We start from the raw sequence: 23689 nt of genomic DNA on the forward strand, positions 1-23689 counted from the left end.
TGTGTAGAAAGAGCATGCAGGAGGTGAAATTAATGAAAATAAACTGTTTTTATAAAAGGAGCATAATAATAATAATAGCTTTCGGTGGGCAGAGTAAGAACCACAAAGTTGTTTACTAGCATAATAGGATAACTTTATAGTGTAGCGTGTTGCAATACATAATCAGACAATGGTCAGAACAACAGGCTTTCCAGGCAGACTGTTTTATAATCAATTATAGGTTATGTTTAAACAAGCCGTCATAATATAAATTTGGAGGGCACATTAATTTAAACTAAACTGACAAAATAAAAAAAGCCCATACATTCAGTGAGTCAATGAGCGAAAGAGAAATGGCACAGGGACAGCCAGGAAGAGGACTTGCACAAAAGATATATAGAGCAGGGATGGAAAACTCTCAGTGTTCCCGCTGTTGCTGAACTACAGGCTTAACAGCTGCACAGGCTTACTGTTAGTCGTAGTTTAACAGAAGGAAGGTTGAAGAATGGGCATTGCTAATATATATTGTCTAAAGTTATGTAAGCAAGCCAAAGTCTTCTCTTCTTTCTACAGCAGTCTCTATGATAATCTAGAGAAAGCTTAAGAACTCTTTCTAGACTCGAACTTGCCCCTTTTACTAATTTATAGTCATTTTAGTATAGGGGCAGCAGCCACTCTCAGTTCATGCTGGCCCAATAAAGAGATAGTACTATAATGTTTGTTGTTCTCTCCATAACCAAAAAAAGCTTGTTACATGGTGCGAGAGACATCACCCTTCTATGGCATCATTAACTGCAAAGAAACCTTGTCTCTCATTCTCTTTGCTGCCTCAGTGTTGCATGCTGCCAGTTTTGTCATGATGTGAAGAGGGTGTCTCTTTGGATCCAGATGTTGCCTTTTTATGGCCACGGATACAGTGAGCACTTTCACAGCAATCATCGTCATCTTCACTTTCAGATGAACTCTCTCCGAATGGTCTCGGTTTCTCATAGATACAGCAGCCTAGGACAACAACAAGCCAAGGAATAAGAAAGGATGAATAATGGTAAAAAACTCAGACCTGTGTGATGCCCATTTGGCATGCATCCTCTGCACAAAATATTTATCCTGCACTGGGCAGGTGTTTAAGAGTACACCCTGAACATGCATTTCAAGCGCAGAACATCACCAACCACGTGCACTCATGATTCCAATTGCATTGGAACTAATCCGTTGAATGTTTGAATTGAACAATAGAAATCTTACATTTGGATGATCGTCTCCCAAGGTTTTCATTGTCTACTGTGTCACAAGTCCACTCCACCTTCTTATCTGGTTTTCTCTTTCGCAGCTTCAGCGTCAGAGAGCGGTGCTCCTGTTACAGTGAAACCACAAATCAATTGACAAAAACCTCATCTGAAGAGTTAGTGCTACAATTAGACATGGCTCTCCACATTCTCAGGTGATAAGAGCCCTTACCTGTACTTCAGTTCCACTGTTATCTATACACAGAGCATCTGCACTAGTTACGTTTGTCTGGCATTTGAACCAATAACAAATATTACTATGCCATTATGAAATTTTAATAGTTTTAATCGGTTTTTTGGGTTTTAGTTTCATAATTTAAAGTACCAGGAACCCAAAATGTAAAAAAAATTTTCTTCATCCTTTCAACATCATTTTTTGTATAATTGTCTACATCACATGTAGTAATTGACGGCACCAGCCAGCGATTTATTATCTTAAAATGCCTTTATTGGGACATAGGCTCTGACCCCAAACACCCGGGGTCAGAGCCTATGTCCCAATAAAGGCATTTTAAGATAATAAATCGCTGACTGGTGCCGTCAATTACTATATGTGGTTTGATTGAACGGATTGAAGTTGGAAACCGTTGGACGTGCATCGGATTAAAGCAATTTGGAGGCGAGGGTGCTGACTGTGAAATTTGTGAAACTAATTGTCTACATCTACACACCTGGTCATCCAGCGCCTACAAATAAACAACAAATTGCTTTTTATAAAAAACTAACAAGCCAACACCTTGTACTAGAACAGCAAGCTAGAATAACCTTTTTAAAGTTACTTTATTGCCATATTATGGAGACACCCCTTATCCAGACACAAGCAATTAAGATAAGAGACCTCATATATGTACTGGTACATATTCAAAGTATTTCTTTCTTTTAAATTTTGGTGTGAAAAGTGTTCCCAGCAGCATTTTCTTTTTAATAAAATTGGCATTTTTACAGGATGGACAAAAAAGCCAGCTTAGCTGCTTATGGAACACAATGTAAAGTTGGGTAAACAAGAATGGCCTTTTAAGGGCAGTACCATGAAAAGAAAACTGTAAAATAAGCTTCATCTCTTTCTCAATAACGTTAATGAAGCAATCTGCAATGTTTCATGAATTAACCAAGTTACTCATCACTATCCCCATCTCAGCAACCAGTCTTTCTACATGCAGCTATTTATCAAAGTTAGCTCTAATATGTTGTCTAGGCTAAGGGAGCACAAACCAATGTATTTGACCTGTCAATCAAATACACAACTCTAAAGAAAATCCACCATGTAGAGAGACAGATTGCTAAATGGGGGATAGTAAAGAGAACTCGGTTATTTTAGAAAGAGTACTGACTTTGTAATTGATTATACATTGTTTCTTACATTAAAGGAAAGTGAACTTCACCGCATCTAGGCACCCCTCTAGTGAATTCAACCGTTTATTTCTTGGACTGGCCCCAGCCAAGGAAATTTCTAAAGATGCACTGCCATCTTACATTAATTTCCAACCAATTCTTATTTCTCTTAAGACTAGAGTATGTGCAGATCAGAATTTTTACACCTGAGCAAGGGATGTGTGGGAAGTACGGGAAGTACAGTACAGATGATCGGGAAGGTTTCTTTAAAAAAACCCTATGGCTGGTTCATTTTTTTTCTGCAGAGGAGCACTGGCACAGAGAATAAACTGAACTATTTAATTCACTAGACTAGGGCATAATATACTGGAAACCTGTCCAGTGAATTTCACTTTCCTAGTACTTTTTGTTTTTATGATAGTTCACCAGTAACAAGAAAAATATTTATATATGAAATATGTGCAGTCCATTATTAGCTTGTTTTATATGTGTCCTAAGCTTGAATAGAGTTACTATCCACCTGCCAATATATAGTGAATAACATATCCCCTATTGTAAGGGTATTAAAGGTGACCAAGGAGTTTTATGATCATATTAACGCACAAGGTCTAAAGCTGCTCTTATACAAGTCATGGAACTCTGAGGTGAATTAATATCCTATAATTTTACAACAGGGGGTATTTCATTTATGAGAATACACAGATTTCAGTCATGTTGCACAAAACACAACCCTAAACACCAATTATAACTGATGACATCACTATGCAACATTCAGAAGGATATCATTTACTGGATATTCATCGTTCTAATACACTGAATAATGTTATTAGCAAGAAAGAAATGTTGCCCTAGTAAGAAAAAACGATTTTCTCCAGCAACGGTGTGACATATATGAACAAAGCAAGGTTTGCCTGTATATAGGGTTGCCACCTGGTCGGTAAAAAATATGGTCGATCCCAATGTTATTAAAAGAGGAAAAAATATTAAGGGGCAGATTTATCAAGGGTCTAATTTCGAAGTTAAAAATATTTCGAAATTCGACCATCGAATTAAAATACTTCGTATTTGAACTTTTTTTCATTGAATTTGGCTATTCTGCGGTCAAAGTAAAATGGAACGATTAAATCCTTCGAATCAAACGATTTAATCGTACGATCTAACGATTTTTACTGCGACTTCAAAAACTTAGAAAAATGCAGTAGAAGGTCCCTATAGGCTAACATAGCACTTCGGCGAAGTATTGAAGTCGAAGGTTTTTTTAAAGAGACAGTACTTCTATTAACGGATGGTCGAATATTCAAACTATTTTTACTTCAAATCTAATCCGAAGTAAATTCGAAGTCGTGGTATCCTATTTGATGGTCAAAGTTTCCAAAAAATTACTTCGAATTTTTTTACTTCGAAAAGTCCCTTGAATTCACTTCGACCCTTTTTAAATCTGCCCCTAATATATAGGAAGGTGGTATTTTTTTCCAGAAAAGGTGGCACCCTACCTGTATATATATTTTACACATTTATATACTACCAACATGTGCTGTACTATATGTAGCTTGGCTTTTATCTTACTTGAGGCAGTAAAAGTAAAGCAACTTGTTCGACATTATTCCAATGAACAGGATGATCACACTGACCACTTATTGTGCCTCTGTATAATGCGCTGCTCTTACGAAAGCCTCACAGACAACATCTGGGGGAAGGGGTTTATTTCTATAGAGGCTTCTATATTAGGGGGCTGCCCATCTGTTTTGCTCGTTGGGATCAGGAAGAGGAACACGACTTCAGTTTTCAATGGTCACCCTGCTAATTGCATGGCATAGAAAGCACGTTCATTACAAGCCCTCCTCGTTGAAATAATATCCAAAATGGTGTTTACTGCCCATTCAGTAGGAGCCTCGGCTAAATGCGGCCTATGCCGCTACCGTGAAAGACAATCATTTCACAGCACCAATATCTGGGGCCGTAAACGCATTGTGCCAGCAGCCGCAGGTACCACTAAAACAATTTGTGCCACCTCTCATGACGTCACTGACCGGTTGAGTTTCGCTCTCGGTGGTCACTGTGCTAGAGGTGGAGCCTCCCGCTGCCGTCGGCCCGGAGGTTTCTGCCATGATAAAAAAAAAACTCACGGCGCTAATAAATGCGTCTACAAATAAACAAGGTGGAATTGATGCGCTTCCAATCACTGCTTGAAGCTTCCTGTCTAGGATGCCAACTTCCGGTCAAGCTACATATCTTGTGTGCTTTAAATCTTTAATATATTGAAAAAGTATTACGTTATACAACCTATACCAAAGCATGATTTACACGTTTACAAAGCTTAATGTGTTCTTTTTTAATTCCTCCAAAAACGATCACGGATACGGCAAATATAAAACAGGATATAGCATGCGTTTCAGCACCAGGCTCCCATAGCATCACTTCCGTTTTATTTGTAGCCGTTCACCAGTGCCTCACAGACGTCATAAGGTTCCCATGTTAAATTATTTAATCTGCAGCCAATAGGAGAGTATAGAAAAAAAAAGACTGCGTTTCAACTCAGCCAATAAGCACATAGATCGATGTCACGTGTCCAATGCGGGATCGTATGGAACTGGAGGTTGCTACTATTAGCAACTATCCAATGAGCATCTGACACATTTAAAACACGAGAAACCTGCAGTCACCATGGTATCGGCGTCCTGAAAGCCGTTTCCGGCGGAAGAAAGGATATGGTGTGGACGGAGGGAGGAAGAGCGAAGAAATTGCAGAAATCCATCGATTAACACGTGACCTCGGGGTCTGGTATGTGGCAGTTTGACGTCACATTTGTGTTGTTTGCAAAAGCACTTGTATTTTGAAGGTGTATACATACACCCACCTGTAACCGTACAGCCTGTGTCGTGACGTCACAAGACCCTTGTGTGGTTGTATTTACACCTGTACGGTGAACATTGTAATTAAAACACTTGTGTATCTGATGTGGTCCTGCACACCTCTGCACATGTGTAGCGTGTAGCGTTGGGATATTTGCAACTTCAGCAGGTGTGCAGAAATGGGCTCATTTTCTATGACCAGCTCATATTAATGCTCACATGTACCTCTTTCCATACAGGCATGTGAAGTAAGAATGAGGTCATACAGAAAACTGGGAAGGTGGAGAACAGAATTAAGTAAGAAATCAGCTTTCCCATTGTGTGTTTCTGAGTTTAAATAGTGTGTGTCACATCTCTAGAAACAGATATTTATACATCTAGGTCCATATTTATCAAAATGTGAGATAAGGGTTTACCACAGAAAAACAACCGCAATTTTCTATTCAATGTTATGGGTTTTTTAAAAGCGTATTGATCAAAGGGTGAAAGTTAGAGTTCACCATTTGTTAAATACCCTATAAAAATCCCATAGCAATGAATAGAAAGTGAGTAAGTTTATCTGTGGTAAACTCCCTCACATTTTGAAAAATCAGACCCATAGTTATTGTTCTTTGTATGTGTCTCTATGTTAGTTGTTAAGTAAAAGCTCCACCTCTTGGGGCTGGCTATTTTGTCTCTCACTCTTGTAACCTAATACCATTTCAGCTGACTTCCCGAGAAGCAAAGCAGGAAGGAGAGGGGTAGTTCAACTCATTTGTGAAGGAAGCACTGATTACAGAGGAAGTATAATAACACATTTCTAGGAAAGGAAAGAGACAAAAAAAGTGCAGAGAAGAATCATAGTTTGAAATGTGCTAGCTGTGAGATCGGCAAAAGAAGACTAGAAGTCACTTGGAGAGCAACAGGTCAGATAATATTTATTCTGTTGATGCAATATTAGTCTTTTGCTAGCACTATATCAACTTATTCTGCTATTTATAATTATTATGTATTTGTTTTTGTCTAATAAATGCATAGGCTCATTACCATTACCAATGACGTAAAAAATAAAACTGTCCCATCATGAGTTCTTGTCAGGTACAGCTGTCAGGAAATTTGTTTTAATAGATGAATATATATTAAAAAATATTAGAGCACATTAAGAAAACTATACTCAAAACCCTCAAGCATATCTATCCTGTTAGCAATGTACCCTCTGTGTTGTGTGCACAAGCGCACATAAACATAAGAATTTTTTTTTTTTTTTTAAGTGTGTACACAAGCTAAACAAAAAAATAGTAGGTGCTTTGGCTGTTAGGGATTATGGAAAATAAGACAAAATGCAATTTCTATTTGTTATTTAGACATAAGAGTTAATAATATCACATGGTTGTACTTAGTAGGTCCCAGTTGGCTTTGCTGCATGTTGAATTTATACACCCATTTATTGTACAATGCTGCAGAATATGTTGGCCATTTATAAATACATGTTGTTAATAATAATTGCTGATTATTATTATGTTGTTTTGTTATTTTGTTGAATTGGTTAATTGTTATATTGATCCTCCAAAGGTTTCCTTTTTTTTATTACAAGTGCATTCTAGCTCAGATCTGACCTTTGCTCTAGTTCTAATCTTATTTGGTTGCTATTTAAAGACTGTGATCTGGCCTTAAAGTTTAGGGGCAGATGTATTAAGGGTCGAATATCGAGGGTTAATTAACCCTCGATATTCGACTGGCGAATTAAAATCCTTCGACTTCGAATATCGAAGTCGAAGGATTCTACGCAATATTAAATCCTTCGAATCGAAGGATTTTAATCCATCGATAGAAGGATTATCCTTTAATCAGAAAAAACTTGGAAAGCCTATGGGGACCTTCCCCACAGGCTAACATGGACTTTGGTAGCTTTTAGGTGGCGAACTAGGGGGTCGAAGTTTTTTTTAAAGAGACAGTACTTCGACTATCGAATGGACGAATAGTCGAACGATTTTTTGTTCAAATCGTTCAATTCAAAGTCGTAGTCGAAGGTCGAAGTAGCCAAAAAAAAAAACACTTCGAAATTCGAAGTTTTTTTTCTTCTATTCCTTCACTCGAACTTAGTGAATGGGCCCCTTAGAGTTCCAGGAGTGCAAGGGTAACACACAGTACTGAGAGGGAATGAGTAGCTATATAGTAAGTAGAAGAGTCGAATGGACGAATAGTCGAACGATTTTTTGTTCAAATCGTTCAATTCAAAGTCGTAGTCGAAGGTCGAAGTAGCCAAAAAAAAAAACACTTCGAAATTCGAAGTTTTTTTTCTTCTATTCCTTCACTCGAACTTAGTGAATGGGCCCCTTAGAGTTCCAGGAGTGCAAGGGTAACACACAGTACTGAGAGGGAATGAGTAGCTATATAGTAAGTAGAAGAGTCGAATGGACGAATAGTCGAACGATTTTTTGTTCAAATCGTTCAATTCAAAGTCGTAGTCGAAGGTCGAAGTAGCCAAAAAAAAAAACACTTCGAAATTCGAAGTTTTTTTTCTTCTATTCCTTCACTCGAACTTAGTGAATGGGCCCCTTAGAGTTCCAGGAGTGCAAGGGTAACACACAGTACTGAGAGGGAATGAGTAGCTATATAGTAAGTAGAAGAGTCGGGTGTTTTGTGGTTTGTGACAGAGAACCTAGTATAGATAATATTGCAGTTTGGATTGTGTTGTACAAAATACAACCAGATTAAAATTACTGTCCAAAATGAAAGGAAGGGATATAGAATCTGACTGCAAAAGTTATTAAAAGTAAGTTGCCCTGAAGAAGCTGTTGTGAAACACCTTCAATGATTAATCAGAAATTCCAGTTGCACTAGATTTACTTCTACTAGTTATTAAGTTATTATTAAAGGAAAACTTTACCCCCAAAATGAATACTTAAAGGGATATTGTCATGGGAAAAAACATTTTTTTTCAAAATGAATCAGTTAATAGTGATGCTCCAGCAGAATTCTGCACTGAAATCCATTTCTCAAAAGAGCAAACAGATTTTTTTATATTTAGTTTTGAAATCTGACATGGGGCTAGACATATTGTCAATTTCCCAGCTGCCCCAAGTCATGTGACTTGTGCTCTGATAAACTTCAATCTCTCTTTACTGCTGTACTGCAAGTTAGAGTGATATCACCCCCCTCCCTCCCCCCCCCCCCAGCAGCCAAACAAAAGAACAATGGGAAGGTAACCAGATAGCAGCTCCCTAACACAAGATAACAGCTGCCTGGTAGATCTGAGAACAGCACTCAATAGTAAAAACACATGTCTCACTGAGACACATTCAGTTACATTGAGAAGGAAAAACAGCAGCCTGCCAGAAAGCATTTCTCTCCTAAAGTGCAGGTACAAGTCACATGACCATGGGCAGCTGGGAAATTGACAAAATGTCTAGCCCCATGTCAGATTTCAAAATTGAATATAAAAATATCTGTTTGCTCTTTTGAATCTTGGGAATCTTCCCAAACTGGTATCTATATTTAAGTAAATATTACCCTTTTATATCTCTTGCCTTAAACAACTGTTTTGTCATGGTCTCTGTGCTGCTGTTTTACACATTAGCTGATTTATGCAATATCTTTTTATGGAGACCTACATTGTTCGCGCAAGTTTTGGTTTAACACATTGGTCCTAGAATGACTTGTTGCGCTAATAAAAAAAAAAAGCATAGCAAATTCTTGCTTTATTTGGGGATTTAAATAATATGGTGTAAAGAAAAGGTAGGACCGTAATATCCCTGCACTGCAGTCTTTTACCGTTTTGTTTAGACACTAAAAAAGGTGGTAAGCAGAATGCAAATTGTGTTATTTTAAAGCTCAAGGGACAAACAGACCATAGTAAATGTGTGTGTTGTTCCTGTACCTTACCCTGCCAAACCTGTTCATGCATTACAGGGCAGATTTATCAAGGGTCGAATTTCGAAGTGGAAAATACTTCGAAATTCGACATCGAATTGGATTACTTTGAATGTCGAAGTCAAAGTTGTTTTTTTTTTTTATCGAATTTGGCTGTTTTCGGTCAAAGTCAAGTCGTTCAATCATATGATGAAATCCTTTGAATTGAACGATTTCATAGATCGACCGATTTTACTTTGACTTCTAAAAACTTAGCCAAATGTTGGCTGTAGGTTCTAGGAGGTCCCCATAGGCTAACATAGCAATTCGGCAGGTATAAGATGGAGAAGTGACGAAGTCACCGTTTTTTAAAGAGACAGTACTTCGATTATCGAATGGTCGAATATTCGAAGTATTTTCAATTCGAGTCAAAGCCAATTTAGGCCTATTCGATGGTCGAAGTACCCAAAAAATAGTTTAAAATTCAAAGTTTTTAACTGCGAAAATTCACTTTGACCGTTAGTAAATCTGCCCCTACATGTTTTAAATGTCACTTTACAACTTTTGCAATGTAAAGTAGCAAATTGATGGGGGGGGGGTTTCTTGAAAGACTGGAGAAAAATGTTTGTCTGCATCTAAGTTATTTTATTTTATTGGAAAGTACAAATTGGTGTGCTTTTAAACAGATACGCTAACAGCTTGTACAAGAACATTTTCATCTAAATGCTGGCAGCCACATGTGAGATTTCCTGTGGTCCTAAGTGCTGCTGAAAATTAAATAGGATGGTGCTGTTGGCTTCATCTGATTAACATATTTTGTGCTTTTAGGGCACTCTGTTAGAAAAGGAAATGGTACATGAGGATTTGTGACTCAGTCCTATTAATTACAGTGAGAAATACCAGGGGTAACTCAGTGCGTGTTACCCCAAGGGCAATTGCACTTGGAGCATTCAGTGTCTTCATGAAATTGCTTCTTGCGCGGGCAGCAAAATGGCCGATACTATCTTTGTATGGCAGACCGTGTGAATTGCTCCATGTCCAGACATTTAACGAGTGTGGCATGGAGCAGTGTATGGCACATTGTCTTCTATACAAAGATATTTCTGGTGTTTTGACACCTGCACAGCAGGGGAATATGAACGGACATCAAAACGCCATATAGCATTGTCCTAACGCTGTCCTTCTTACATACTATTGTTATATGTTTGTCTTTATGATGTTGCAACTGTTATAACAAAATCATCTTTGTTGAAGGAAAACTATACCCCCAAAATGAACACTTAAGCAACAGATAGTTCATATTAAGTGGCATATTAAAGAATCTTACCAAACTGGAATATATATTTAAGTAAATATTGCCCTTTTACATCTCTTGCCTTGAGCCACCATTTCGTGATGGTCTCTGTGCTGCCTCAGAGATCACCTGACCAGAAATACTTCAACTCTAACTGTAACAGGAAGAAGTGTGGAAGCAAAAGACACAACTCTGTCTGTTAATTGGCTCATGTGACGTAACATGTATGGTTTGTTGGTATGTATGTGAGTACAGTGAATACTACGGTCCCAGGGAGCGGCCCTTATTTTTTAAAATGGCAATTTTCTATTTATGATTACCCAATGGCACATACTACTAGAAAAGTGTATTATTATGAAAATGGTTTATTTACATGAAGCAGGATTTTACATATGAGCTGCTTTATGCAATATTTCTATAGAGACCTACATTGTTTGGGGGGTATAGTTTTCCTTTAAAGTTCCTCCCCACAGAATATGAATTCGGTGCAGAGCTCACTCTGTGTGTGAAATCATTATTGTCTGAAACAGGAAAGAGGCTTTCCCAGACCGTTGATATAATATAGGAAGTACACAATTTCCAGGAATTTCATTGCGCACTGTAGCCATAAGGTTAGCCATTAGTCCTCCTCTGTCAAGCTTTACCATCAGCATTGTACATTTAGGCAGTTAGTGCCTAATACAGACTTTCTTGACTGACCAGATGTTAAAGTGACATTCGTCCAATGTTGATGACCTTTACATAATTTCAGCTGAAGCTAGGCATTGCACATTGTGATGCTGAGAATTGTTTGTCTATGATCTCCCCTTATACTCCACATCTACAAATAATTCTTGTTGACTGATTCTGGAGATTGTTTTCAATTGAAGATATGCTCTTTTTGGACTCGGTGTCCAGATACCTTTGGCCACATTTGCAGTGCATTTACTAGTATGTAAAGTTATGCACAGTCTTTTTTTTTTTTTTATTGCTGGGCTGTGATCTTTCTTAAGCATCCAATCCCTTTTCAGACTAGCAAACTATCTATAGACCATCCTTCTAACTGTAAAAAAATTCCCACTTACAACTACATTTCCAGAGAAATTAACATGTATTTATAAAGCACCAACATATTCTGCAGTACTATACAATAGCAGGGTTTATTCTTTGACACATACACAATACTTACAAAGCAACCATTAACCAATACAAGAGGTGAAGAGGAGTTGCATGACCTTCATGGAACTCCTCAGTATTGTTGAATCATTGTGGCTATGTGTTATTGAAGGAAGCAAACTTTGGGGATTATGCAAACAAAGTCACTAAATTTGCCCAGGCGCAGTAACCCATAGCATCCAATCAACAGGAAGCATTTACTGGTCACCTGTTTAAAAGCAAACATCTTATTAGTTGTTATTGGTTGCTGCTCCTGGGCAAACTTAGCCTTTTATTACATATTAGGGGTTTGTAGCTGTTGAGTTTATTTATTTATTTATTTTTTCTTTTGTGTAGGTGCCTAGATGTAACTTTTATTCCAGGTATCATATTTATCTGCTAATCCTGCTGGATGATCCATTTAATGGCCGCGGTGGTCTCTTGCTTTGGCCTGCATCTCTTTAATTGAAAAAAACAAGAACCTTGACCTGTTTTCTTTTCAGCTTCAGAAGTGCAATACTTAAGTCTCTAAACCCCCAATCACTTTCCATACTGGATCAGGGACCCCCCAGGGGAATGCCGCGCAAGGTCAGCGTGGCGGCCTGGGGGGCAGCCCTCTTTATCTCATGGAATGCTATTCTACTCCTCTACCTCATGAGCAGGTCTCGTGGCACTGATCATTCTGATCTTACTGCTCATGTTATCCAGTTGGCTGAAGAAGCAGAAGCTGAACTTGAAAAACAGAAGGGATTACTTCAACAAATACACTATTATAGTGGCCTACTTAACCATCAGCAGCCTCCTTCACATGTAAGGCCTGAACCTATAACACCTAATATGTCATTCCCTTCTCCATCTCCTGTGGGATCTGGTCCTCTCCCTTTGGTTATTCCAATACTAGTGGTGGCATGTGACCGCCCCTCTGTGAGGAGATGCCTGGATTCATTGTTAAAATACCGACCCTCGGCAGAAAATTTTCCCATTATAGTGAGCCAAGACTGTGGTCATGAGGAGACTTCAAAGATCATAGACTCCTATGGAGATGCCGTAACTCATATCAAACAACCTGATCTCTCGGAGGTGGCTGTCCCACCAGAACACCGGAAGTTTCAAGGCTATTATAAAATTTCCCGCCATTACAGGTGGGCACTCAACCAGGTAAGGAGGTTTTTGTGTTAGGGGGCATGGTATCATCTGAGTCTTCTAATGTACTGAAGCTCTGTAAATACATTTCCAAAATCCATTTAACCACTGTACAGTAAGAAAGATATTTTAAAGGCTTGACTAAAACAACAGATTTACACATATTAAAGGCAGTTGTTACCATGGGCAAAAATATGTGTATACATTTCAGCTTGAATAACGCTGTCATAAAATTACAAGAGTTATATTGCTAATAGTGAAACATACACGTTTGTAATGTGTTTGTATTATGAGCTAACTTCAGGAGATATTCATAGCACATATCAGCAATTTGATCAGAGTTCAAAGTAGAAAATTAACAGAGATGGTTAGTTGCTACGGGCAATTGCAATGCACTAGTAAATCAGGCTCCCATTGTCATCTTAGTAGCTTGCACATACCGAGGTAGGATAGTTTTAGGTTTTCTTTTTTTGCATACAACTTTGGAGATCTTATATTACTGAATTTATACAGTGTGCTATCATTTCATCAGTGACCCCAGGGGTGCCATTAGAAATCACGAGGCCCTGTACAACAATTTTCTGGGCCCCAGCCCCATCCCAGATCCCTCCCACACCACAGTAAAAATGCCACACAGACATCCGCTCTAAAAATGGTAACCCCCCCCCCCCACACACACACAAGTTATAAAAAGCCATTGATGGTCAGGGCCCCCTTCTCTAAGTTTAAAAAAAAAAAATAAAAAAAACATTGGCACCAGGGCCCCGCTACAAGTTAAAAAAAATAAATAAATAATTGTTGACCAGGGCACCCCTATAAGTTTAAACAAAAAAAAAACACTGGCGCCAAGGCCCCCGATAAAAGTTTTTTGTGGTGGCCATTGCCCTCCCCTTACAAGTTAAAAAGAAAACATTGAGGCCCCAGAGAATATTTTTTAGAAAACATTGGTGGCAGGTGTCTATAGAGTATTAAAATAATACATTGGTGGCCACTGGTTTAATAAGATAAAAAAAAAACCACATTGGTGTTCAGTAGAACTGAACTCGTGGCGTCGGGTTTTTGGCTCCTTTCATGGCTTCGGGACTTCAACTTCGGGTCTAATCACGCTTCAGGACTTCAACTTCGGATTCTTTTGTGACTTAGGGTCTTTTTGAGGCCTCTGCTCCGTTCAAGGCTTCGGGAATTCAGTTATTTGGGACTTTTGTGGTTTGGCACGACTACACGTTGTCAAGGAAGTCTCAGCTATTTCAAAAAGTGGAGCACAGTGGAGCACAGCCGGGCCCCCCTTTAGGCCCGCGCCCGGTATAATATCTCCTGTGCCCCCTGATGGTGGCCCTATGTGCCCCAAATGAATGCATTACTTGCACCATTTTAAGTGGTCAGTTTTAGCACTGTTGGAGAACCACGGTTTACAAATCTTCAATGGTTTTAAAGTTGTTTGTAAATCTAACTGCAATTGAAGCCACTGTTTTTACATCTATTTCTGTTCTCTGGGTCTGACACTAAAAACAATGTATTGGGTGTCAGTTCTTCTACATGTTTTGAGGTGCTTGTCTTAACTGCTGAAAAACTTTAGGGAAGTCCTTTGATAACGGTGTTTTGCATCAACAAACATGGGGTAGACTAAAGTACACAGCAGTACTGCAAACAAGACAACCATGCTATTTCTCAATAGCGTATTGCAGAATGCTGACGTGCCGGAATCTGATTAGAGTATGTGATATCAACTAGCTACTCCCAACATACGTGTATTTGTTGCAGCAGGAGATAAATTAGGCTGAGGAACACACAACTATCATTAAATATATATATACATATATGTGGCTTAGGTTTACATTGTTGCAGAAGTAATATACAGCATTCAGATGAATGAAAAGTAGCTTTCTCCCTGAAAGGTTGTTAAGTCATAATCATGAAGCGCGAATGCCTGATACTTTTGCAGCCAACATATTGGGTCTCTTTAAGAAAACAGACTCTAAGCACCATCTTTTTAATACCTTTGATGCCCTGTATCTGTAACTGCTATTGTCCGGCTCCAATCTTTATATTTCTGGAGTGCACCTGATCACATGCCTGCTGCATACTGTCTTGAGGTACAAGGAGCTTCTCTGGGTGCTAGGTACATTGGGAGCCTTGTGCTTAAAGGGATAGTGCAGTGTAAAAATAAAACCAGGTAAAAAGGCTGTGCAAAATAAAAATGTTTTCAATATAATTTAGCCAAAAATGCAATTTATAAAGTCTTCAGCAAATTAATGTGTAACACAATAGCCAGAACACAACTTCCTTCTTTGCAACTCTCTTTCCTTTTAGTTAGTGATTTGGGGGGGGGGCAATATGGGATAGAACTGTTAAATTAGTTTGTTTTTCATCCTGAGCATGCAAGTCAAAAGCAAACCAACTGAACAGTTATTTCCCTTGTGCCCCCGATCTAGTTACTGACTCATAACAGGTTACATAGTTACGCTAGTTTGAAAAAAGACCAATGGCCATCAAGTTAAACCTCTCCAAATGAAACCCCAGTGCATGTATACACGCACATACACTTATACAGAGCTGTCTATACACTCACACATATAAAACTATGTATATCAATATCTCTACTTATTGTGGATTAATGTTTCAAAATAGCCTTGGATATTATGCTTTTTCAAGCACTCATCTAAGCCACGCTTAAAATTGTTATTAGAATCTGCCATTACAACATCACCTGGCAGTGCATTTCACAAACTCACTGCCCTTACCATGAAGAACCACCTACACTGCCTCAAATTAAAATTCTGTATCTCGTCTAAAGAGGAGGCCTCTGGTGCATTGATCCTTTTTATGGGGAAAAAAGATTTCCTGCTATAGTGTAATCTAATAGACTTTGAGAGCGGTAAAGGAGGAAGCTGTGTTCTGAATATTACGTTTGACATCCATTCACTGAAACTTATCTAAATACCCAGTTTTATTTTTACACTGAACAGTTCCCTAAGGCAGGTGTTTATGGCAGAGCTCTCTTGCACTTTGTCCGAGGGATAGGTACAAGTGCCAATTGTATAGCACCCTAAGGAGAACAACAAAGCCCATTGTTAAATAAGCCTTCTAGCAGTTGTTGTTTTTTTTTTTGATTGTGTATTTTTTTTAAATTGCACATTTTTTCTATTTGTTATTTCTTTTTAGATTTTCAAAACCATGGGTTACAAAGCAGCCATTGTGGTCGAAGATGACCTGGAGGTGGCTCCAGATTTTTATGAGTATTTTCAGACAACTATCTCCCTTCTGCAAAAGGACCGTATGCTATGGTGTGTCTCAGCCTGGAATGACAATGGCAAGGAAGCTTTGATTGATCCTGGGGGTAGTTCCCTTCTTTACCGCTCAGACTTCTTTCCTGGACTTGGCTGGTTGCTACTCCAGGAGCTGTGGGAGGAGCTTGAACCTAAATGGCCCTCAGCATTCTGGGATGACTGGGTTAGGCGTCCTGAACAAAGGTTGGGTAGAGCTTGTGTAAGACCAGAGCTGTCTCGCACACGGACCTTTGGGAGAAAAGGTGTTAGCCAAGGACAATTTTTTGATCAGCACCTACGATTCATCAAACTTAATCAGGACCCAGTGGCCTTCACTAAGATGGACCTCTCCTACCTTTTGAAAGATACTTATGATCCTTGGTTCCGTAAGCAGGTTTATGGGGCACCCAAAGCCCGGGCAGAGGAGGTGCTACACGGGCAAGTGCCCGGGGGCAGGACGGTAAGAGTGGAGTATACAACTAAAGACACTTTTAAGGCTATGGCCAGGGCCTTTGGCGTGATGGAGGACTTAAAGTCTGGGGTGGCGAGAGCGGCTTACAAAGGAGTTGTGTCCTTTACTCACAGAGGGAGAAGGGTGTTCTTGGCTCCTCCCAAAGACTGGGCAGGCTATGACCCATCGTGGACCTAAATGGATCTCTTTTTTTCCAAATAGTGGGGACGAGACTTTATTTTAATAAGCAAAGCAAGGGTAATTATATGGAGAAATAAGGAGTAATTATGGCTTTTATACAAAAGAAATTTTGTTCCAATGGTGCTGTATTAAGTATTGTCTAAAAACAGAGATAAGCACTCAAAACAAAAATGATAAAGTAATAGAGCTTTTCTTTGTAAGAGATCTTAGGACACCAAAATATGTGCTAGCAACATTGAATGATTTCAGCCAAAATTTTTTTTGCAGCAGAAGGCTTTTCCCCGTTTTAATGGTATTGCCTAAATAAAGTGACCTTTATTGCCACACTGAGTTTGTGTCTTCTCCTCCAGCTAAAAGGTCTTTATACGGAATGGCTGTCTTGTTGTTTATGATGTGTTGAAAAGTTATATAATGTATGTGCTGACCATGTATCTGTTTACATGCCACGCTATATGATTGTGCTCCCTGGGGTAGCATTTATAGTTCATCCTATGCAATTTGTAAGTTCACATCTTGTATTTGCACATTCTGCTATGGAATAAATGTAATCATGAAGAACTGGCCATGGGTACTGTCTGCCTGAGTGTGCAATCCTATCCTGAATTTCTGTGGTTAGTTCTCCAGGTGCAGTTTCTGCAGTCCTGTTTAGTGATCTGAATTGCAGGTCATATATCACTCCAGAGGCTACAGAGTGCCTCCCTGAATACAGAATATTTGGTTCACATAAGGACTGTTCATTTTTATGTATCTTTTAATGTAAAGCCCGCTTACATGTGCAGTGTGGAAAACATATGTGCCAAAAAGATGGTGATGTCCGTTCGACAAATATACTTACTTTACTATATACTATACTTCTTTTTGGCTGGTTACCCTGGAAACTGCCTTAAAGTGGACCCATCACTTAGACATAAAAAGCTGTATAATAAAAGTCCTTTTCAAATTAAACATGAAATCCAAATTCTTTTTTTTAATTAAAGTATTAATAGCTGTTGTAAATGCATTTAAAAATCTCTGCTGTCAATCAAATGTTGTCTGCCCCATCTCTATGCCTTAGGGGCGACTTCGGAAAACAAATCGATGCGCATGATTAGTACCAGCGTTTTTTCATTTTAGCCGGCACAGAGTGAGGGAAGGCGTTTGGGGAGATTGGTCGCCCCAAAACGCTCAGTGTGGCCTTACTCTTAGGCATCAAGGCGGAGCAGGCAATTACTTAAACTTTCCAATCTGCACTCCCCACATTCTCCCTCTCTCTTTACCATTTAAATGTGTGGGGATGGACCTCGGGTTCCCCATTCTGGTGCACAAACAAGACTCTGAGATAATGCAAGGCTTGTCTTAAAGGGATACTGTCATGGGAAAATACATTTTTTTCAAAATGAATCAGTTATTAGTGCTGCTCCAGCAGAATTATGCACTGAATCCATTTCTCTTTTGAAATCTGACATGGGGCTAGACATATTGTCAATTTCCCAGCTGCCCCTGGTCATGTGACTTGTGCTCTGATAAACTTCAATCACTCTTTACTGCTGTACTGCAAGTTGGAGTGATATCACCCCCCTTCCTTTTCCCCCCAGCAGCCAAACAAAAGAACAATCGGAAGGTAACCAGATAGCAGCTCCCTAACACAAGATAACAGCTGCCTGGTAGATCTAAGAACAACACTCAATAGTAAAAACCCATGTCCCACTGAGACACATTCAGTTACATTGAGAAGGAAAAACAGCAGCCTGCCAGAAAGCATTTCTCTCCTAAAGTGCAGGCACAAGTCACATGACCAGGGGCAGCTGGGAAATTGACAAAATGTCTAGGCCCATGTAAGATTTCAAAATTGAATATAAAAAAAATCTGTTTGCTCTTTTAAAAAATGGATTGCAGTGCAGAATTCTGCTGGAGCAGCATTATTAACTGATTCATTTTGAAATTTTTTTTCCCATGACAGTATCCCTTTAATAACAGTGTCCACAAAATGGCTCCTGCCTGCTTGCTATAATTATGAATTCCCATACCTAAGGAAACAAGATTAAAATAATTCATATAGTGTAATTAAAGTTTATTTTTGCTTAAATTAGAATTTGGAATGTTTTTTTCGGATGACAGGTCCCCTTTAAAAGTGTGAGTTCAGGTATATATCTATACATCCCTTTATAGAAGAGGAAAGGATTTGTTTCAGCCTGTAGATTCGCCTGTGACTCGAGAAGACTTTGCTGTATGCAAGACTGCTATTTTCTGAGTGCCTTGCAGATAACCCACTGCTTGCTACATTTGCACAGGTGTTTTGGCTGTTATTGACATGTAGCCCAATAAGCAGCCTAATTAGTGGCCACACACACTTTGCTGTATGCAAGATAATGTAGACATTCTCAATGCCATGTGATTATTTGAACCTGTTAACACTTGTTGGATTGCTGTGTGGGAGGTTATAAAGTCATGACTGTCATTCTCAATGCCATGTGATTATTGGTATACAGAGCTGGGTCTGACATTGACATGCCTACTGGTTTTCTTTAATATGTATGTACTTTAAAACTGAAGATTTACTTTATGCCGTTACTGCTAATCTGTGAATACTGTGTAATCCACAGTGTGCCGTTCATCCATACTGTTTATCGTTGTTCTATATTGTGACAACATAGTAGCAATGATGAGTTGCAGAGGTGCACATAGTAATAATGTGGCATTGCTACAGCTCATGATTTGTTACTTTGTTGCAACTATTAAGTCTATGTTTCTACTAGGTGCACTTATACAGTTTATTTGTATCTGTGTTATGACTACTCATTGTTAATACTACAGTATATGCACTTTCTTGGCTGTTTATTGTTAATAAGTTGCAGCCACTTAGTATATAAATGGTACAGGCACCCATGTTGCTACTCCATATATTAATATTGTAGCATATGCTACAGTTTTCTTTAATGCTACTGTGTGGGAGTTATTTGGTATATTCATCATTTCCTATTATGGGTTGCAACTCAATATATTATAGTGGGTGCATTGCTGTAGGTCACCTCTGCGGCTCATTATAGTCATGAGGATAGGTGTATGGTAAGACTTTTGATCGGAAGCAGAACAAGTGTGGTGTAAAAGTGATACCTTCACTAGCTAACTAAGATGATAATCACAGCAAGCTTTCAGAAAGATTTCAATTTTAATCAGATTTGAAGTAGGAACTGAAATGTTCTGAAAGCTTGCTGTGATTATCATCTTAATAAGCCAGTAAAAGTATTGCTTTTATGCCATGATTTTTATGATGTATTTTTTTATTTCTAAATTACACTGTTTACACTGCAAATAATTCACTCTATAATATAAAGTTTAATTCCTGAACCAGCAAGTGTATTTTTTTTTTAAGTTGTAATATTGGTGTGTAGGCAGCCATCTCAGGTCATTTTGCCTGGTCATGTGCTTTCAGAAACTTTAGGCTGGAACTGCTTTCTGGCAGGTTGTTGTTTCTCCTACTCAATGTAACTGAATGTGTCGCAGTGAGACTTGGCTTTTTCTATTGAGTGTTGTTCTTAGATCTACCAGGGAGCTGTTATCTTGTGTAAGGGAGCTACTATCTCGTTACCTTCTCATTGTTCAGTTGTAAACACTGCCGGGGTGTACTCTGCTTGGATGCAGGAATGCACCAGCACCTGGAACAAGCCCTCCGCTGGCAGAAAATTCCCACCTTCCAAACATTGCTTCCTAGACTTAGGAATGGCTAGTTTGGCAAAAGCCAGGAGCAAGTTCAAAAGAAGGTCTATCTCTCGAGTGCCCCAGGATACTGGGTATCCAAAAAATAAAAACATGAGGGAAAAAGTATAACCAGAAATGCAGGTAAAGTTTCCTTAAAAGACCCAAAAGAGGTTGTATCTGGCAGATTTAGTACGAAACAAGGACTCCCCTGGCGCTCCAGGAATCAGAGGTTATTTAATCCTAGCACTTTGCTTAGAATCCCTTCTCTCCCCGCTCTGCTGCTTTTTCACTGGAGTACTCCTCCTCCACACAATAATTCTCTAAAAAAGATATAAAGCACAACAGCCGGGAGACTTGTCTAAGGGTAGTAATTCTTTAACTTTATTTATTTCAAACCCTTCCTCAAAGGGCTGTTTTTTTCCTGCGGTCTCATCTGCAGGATCTGGTATGGGGGTTATCTCAATAGTCTCCCCTTCCTGGAGCAAAATATTCTGAGGCACTAAAAACTTTGGCTGGCTGTGCAGGGGTCTCATTGGGTGACACCAGGGGAAGATCCTCCAAATGTGTTGGATGCAGATGATGCACCTCAGACTCTGTAGGGAGACCCATATTTTCCTGTTCGAGGCTCTCCAGACCACTATTACCTGCTGGGTTTGGAGGTGAGAGTGCACCAGTTGTCCAACACTTGGACCAAACAATGTAACCACATGGGGAGCAGTTGTTTTGCTGCTGTTTTTGCCCTTGGATTGGGGGTGTTCCGTCAATGACCACTGATACCCATTCCTCAGGTACCAATCAGTTCTTTTTCTTGTCATCTGAAGAGGAAGGGCTACTCTCTGCTCCCATTCCAACAGGTGTTACCTCACCTCCTCAGGGTCGCTCATAACAGAGCTAGATGTAGGATCAACTGTGAAACTAGGGTATCCATTGAAATTCTTGTCCCCCCTTCTCCTTTGCTACAGTTGAAAAGCAGACTGCAGTGTTGGATAACTTCAGTGATGAAGGAGGAAGTTGTGAGGTGGGTTCTGTTACAACCACCTTGAGGTTCTCCACTGGAGGGGAGTGCTACAATAGTATTAACAGAGCATGATGTTGTTTTTGAGGTACTTTGGGCAGGGGCTGTTGTCCTAATTTGGGCAAGTGTACCCCAGGTTCTTCCAAAGGAAGCATCTCACTTCCTCTGTGCTGTAAATTTTTTTTATACAGAACCTTGAAGGACCCCCTCAATACCATCTTGACCCTGAAGTAAGAGTAGATGTACCTACCATTTAAAGGTCAAGTCTGCTCTGCTTACATTCCAAGGGAATTTTAGATATATTTGATTTTACTTCTCCAATGACTTGCAGGTGCAGATGTCATGGGGGGGGGGTGGTAAACTATTCCTGTGCCCAAACCTTCTAGGGGTTCTACCAGGACATACCCCCCCCCCCCCCCACTGTGATACACCTCTGCAAAAGCGTATGCAGTGCAGTAAGTGTACGAGCAAAGATTATGACTTTCCCGTACATTTTGCTAGCTGCCTCTATTGCAGAGCCTAAATGCCATGAGCCTCCAACATTAGAAATCTGATTCATGCTTCCTTGTAACTGCTGTCCCAGCAGAGACTTTGCTTGTGTGACTGCTGGTAGCTACCGCCTACAGAGGTTGACGCAGTGGGGCTTTTTGACTTGGGCTGATTGGTGTTTTACTGCAGAGCTACAGCAAACAGATGAAAAATGCAAATGAAACTGACACCCAAGTACAGGGGAGGGAATGTACGAAGCCCAGAAGAAATGAAGGGCATTGGACTAGCAATCATTCACCTTCTAGATCAAAGTAAAGTTTGATTTTAAATAAAGAAAATCAGTTCAAAAGTTCCCAAATTTCACCCACCAAGTAGCCAACACCTTCACATACAAAATGAAAACAAAACATCCTGCCTTAGAGAGGGATTTCTCTTCTTCATTCAGCACCAGATAGCTTTCTTTTGTGTTTTTACCCTGCAAAAATGTAGTAATTGTGCTGATTTTTCACTAGTTTAAGTGAATTCCAGGACTAGTTGGTCTCGCAGACTTATTTTTGGGGTCTCTAAACACCAGATACTTTGGTAAAGCTATGCACAATGGGCATCAAATTGTTCAGTGGACTCCTGGTATTCATCTTTAGGATGTTTTCTTGGTACTTTATGCTATGTGGGAGATAAAGTGGAAGCTTTGAAGTGAATTTTAGGTTTTTCCATCAAAACCAACAATTTTAACAAAGCATTGCAACTCCGTAGTTTGGAGTAGAAATAAATGGTTATACATTTTAGATTTGCCCGAATGTGTATCTTCCAAAAATATGATTTGGTGTCTCAACATATTTGTGTTTCTACCCTGCCAAAAAAAAAAATGTTAATTATTCAGTTGCTGAGGTGACTGAGAATTTTTATGTACTGAATTCATTTTGGGGTCTCTAAATGCCAGCTATTTTAGTAATTCTATGCACAGTGGGCATCAAACGGTTAGGTGGACCCCTGGTGTTCATATTTAGAATAAACATTCTAAATATGAACACCAGGGGTCCACCTAACCGTTTGATGCCCACTGTGCATAGAATTACTAAAATAGCTGGCATTTAGAGACCCCAAAATGAATTCAGTACATAAAAACTCTGTCACCTCAGCATAATGCTGTGTGGAAGATACAAACTTGCAGATTGAAAGTTATGATTTCAGAATTTCATGTATTTTTATCGAAACCACAAAGTTTAGAAAAGCTTTAGTGTTTGGTAAGTAGGAGGGGAAAGAAATGGTTACACTTTTGGATTCCTAGGTAAACTAAAAATCCCCCCCTGGAAAAGCCCCTAAAATGAGAGCATAAAAACGTCTGGCACCAAGTGAAAATGAAATGCGAAATTCTGCTAGCACTTAAAGGGTAAAACCCACATATGGTTATTACTTATCATTTTGCATGCATTTCACACACTTTATGAACCCTATCACTTCCCGTAATTCGGGGAGATTGTCATCTGGCGACTAATCGCTCTTCTTTGGGGCAACTAATCCCCCCCCCAGTCTAATGAAAAACCACCTGTGGCATGGCACACGCAGTGCTTTGTATTCCAAAGTTGCCCAAAGTTTCCTTGACTTTTGAATTTAGATTGAAGGAAATTATTTGAAGAGATTCCCTTCTCATGAAGACTAAATTTGCCTGGCTTATCACACTGGCAGCAAGAGCCGAGTCAATGCAAGCATACCTGGTTAAGACAGAAAGAAGGCGGAA

General features: G+C 39.3%; 2 protein-coding genes across 5 annotated transcripts; one reads left to right on the forward strand and one right to left on the reverse strand.

Annotated features, from left to right (window-relative positions):
* Positions 1-116: 116 nt before the first annotated feature.
* On the reverse strand, positions 117-4772 carry ppp1r11.L (protein phosphatase 1 regulatory inhibitor subunit 11 L homeolog). Its single transcript, NM_001093409.1, is given in 3 exon segments — positions 117-981; positions 1225-1333; positions 4628-4772. Coding segments are annotated over 3 exon segments (360 nt in total). The 5' UTR covers positions 4706-4772; the 3' UTR covers positions 117-808.
* Positions 4773-5062: 290 nt separating this feature from the next.
* mgat1.L (mannosyl (alpha-1,3-)-glycoprotein beta-1,2-N-acetylglucosaminyltransferase L homeolog) lies at positions 5063-17714 on the forward strand. 4 transcript variants are annotated; one of them, XM_018228586.2, is made up of 5 exons: positions 5063-5373; positions 5689-5746; positions 6155-6354; positions 12066-12866; positions 16014-17714. In XM_018228586.2, the coding sequence occupies exons 4-5, from the start codon at positions 12285-12287 to the stop codon at positions 16764-16766; spliced, it is 1335 nt and encodes a 444-aa protein (XP_018084075.1). In that variant the 5' UTR covers positions 5063-5373; positions 5689-5746; positions 6155-6354; positions 12066-12284; the 3' UTR covers positions 16767-17714.
* The last annotated feature ends 5975 nt before the right edge of the window (positions 17715-23689 follow it).

Source organism: Xenopus laevis, chromosome 8L (assembly GCF_017654675.1).
Source record: "Xenopus laevis strain J_2021 chromosome 8L, Xenopus_laevis_v10.1, whole genome shotgun sequence".
Classification (NCBI taxonomy): domain Eukaryota; kingdom Metazoa; phylum Chordata; class Amphibia; order Anura; family Pipidae; genus Xenopus; species Xenopus laevis.

Coding starts and splice junctions, on each gene's coding strand:
- mgat1.L (XM_018228587.2), top strand. CDS start 12,285: ATGCCGCGCAAGGTCAGCGTGGCGGCCTGGGGGGCAGCCCTCTTTATC. Junction 12,867..16,013: donor ACAGGTGGGCACTCAACCAG/GTAAGGAGGTTT, acceptor ATTTCTTTTTAG/ATTTTCAAAACCATGGGTTA.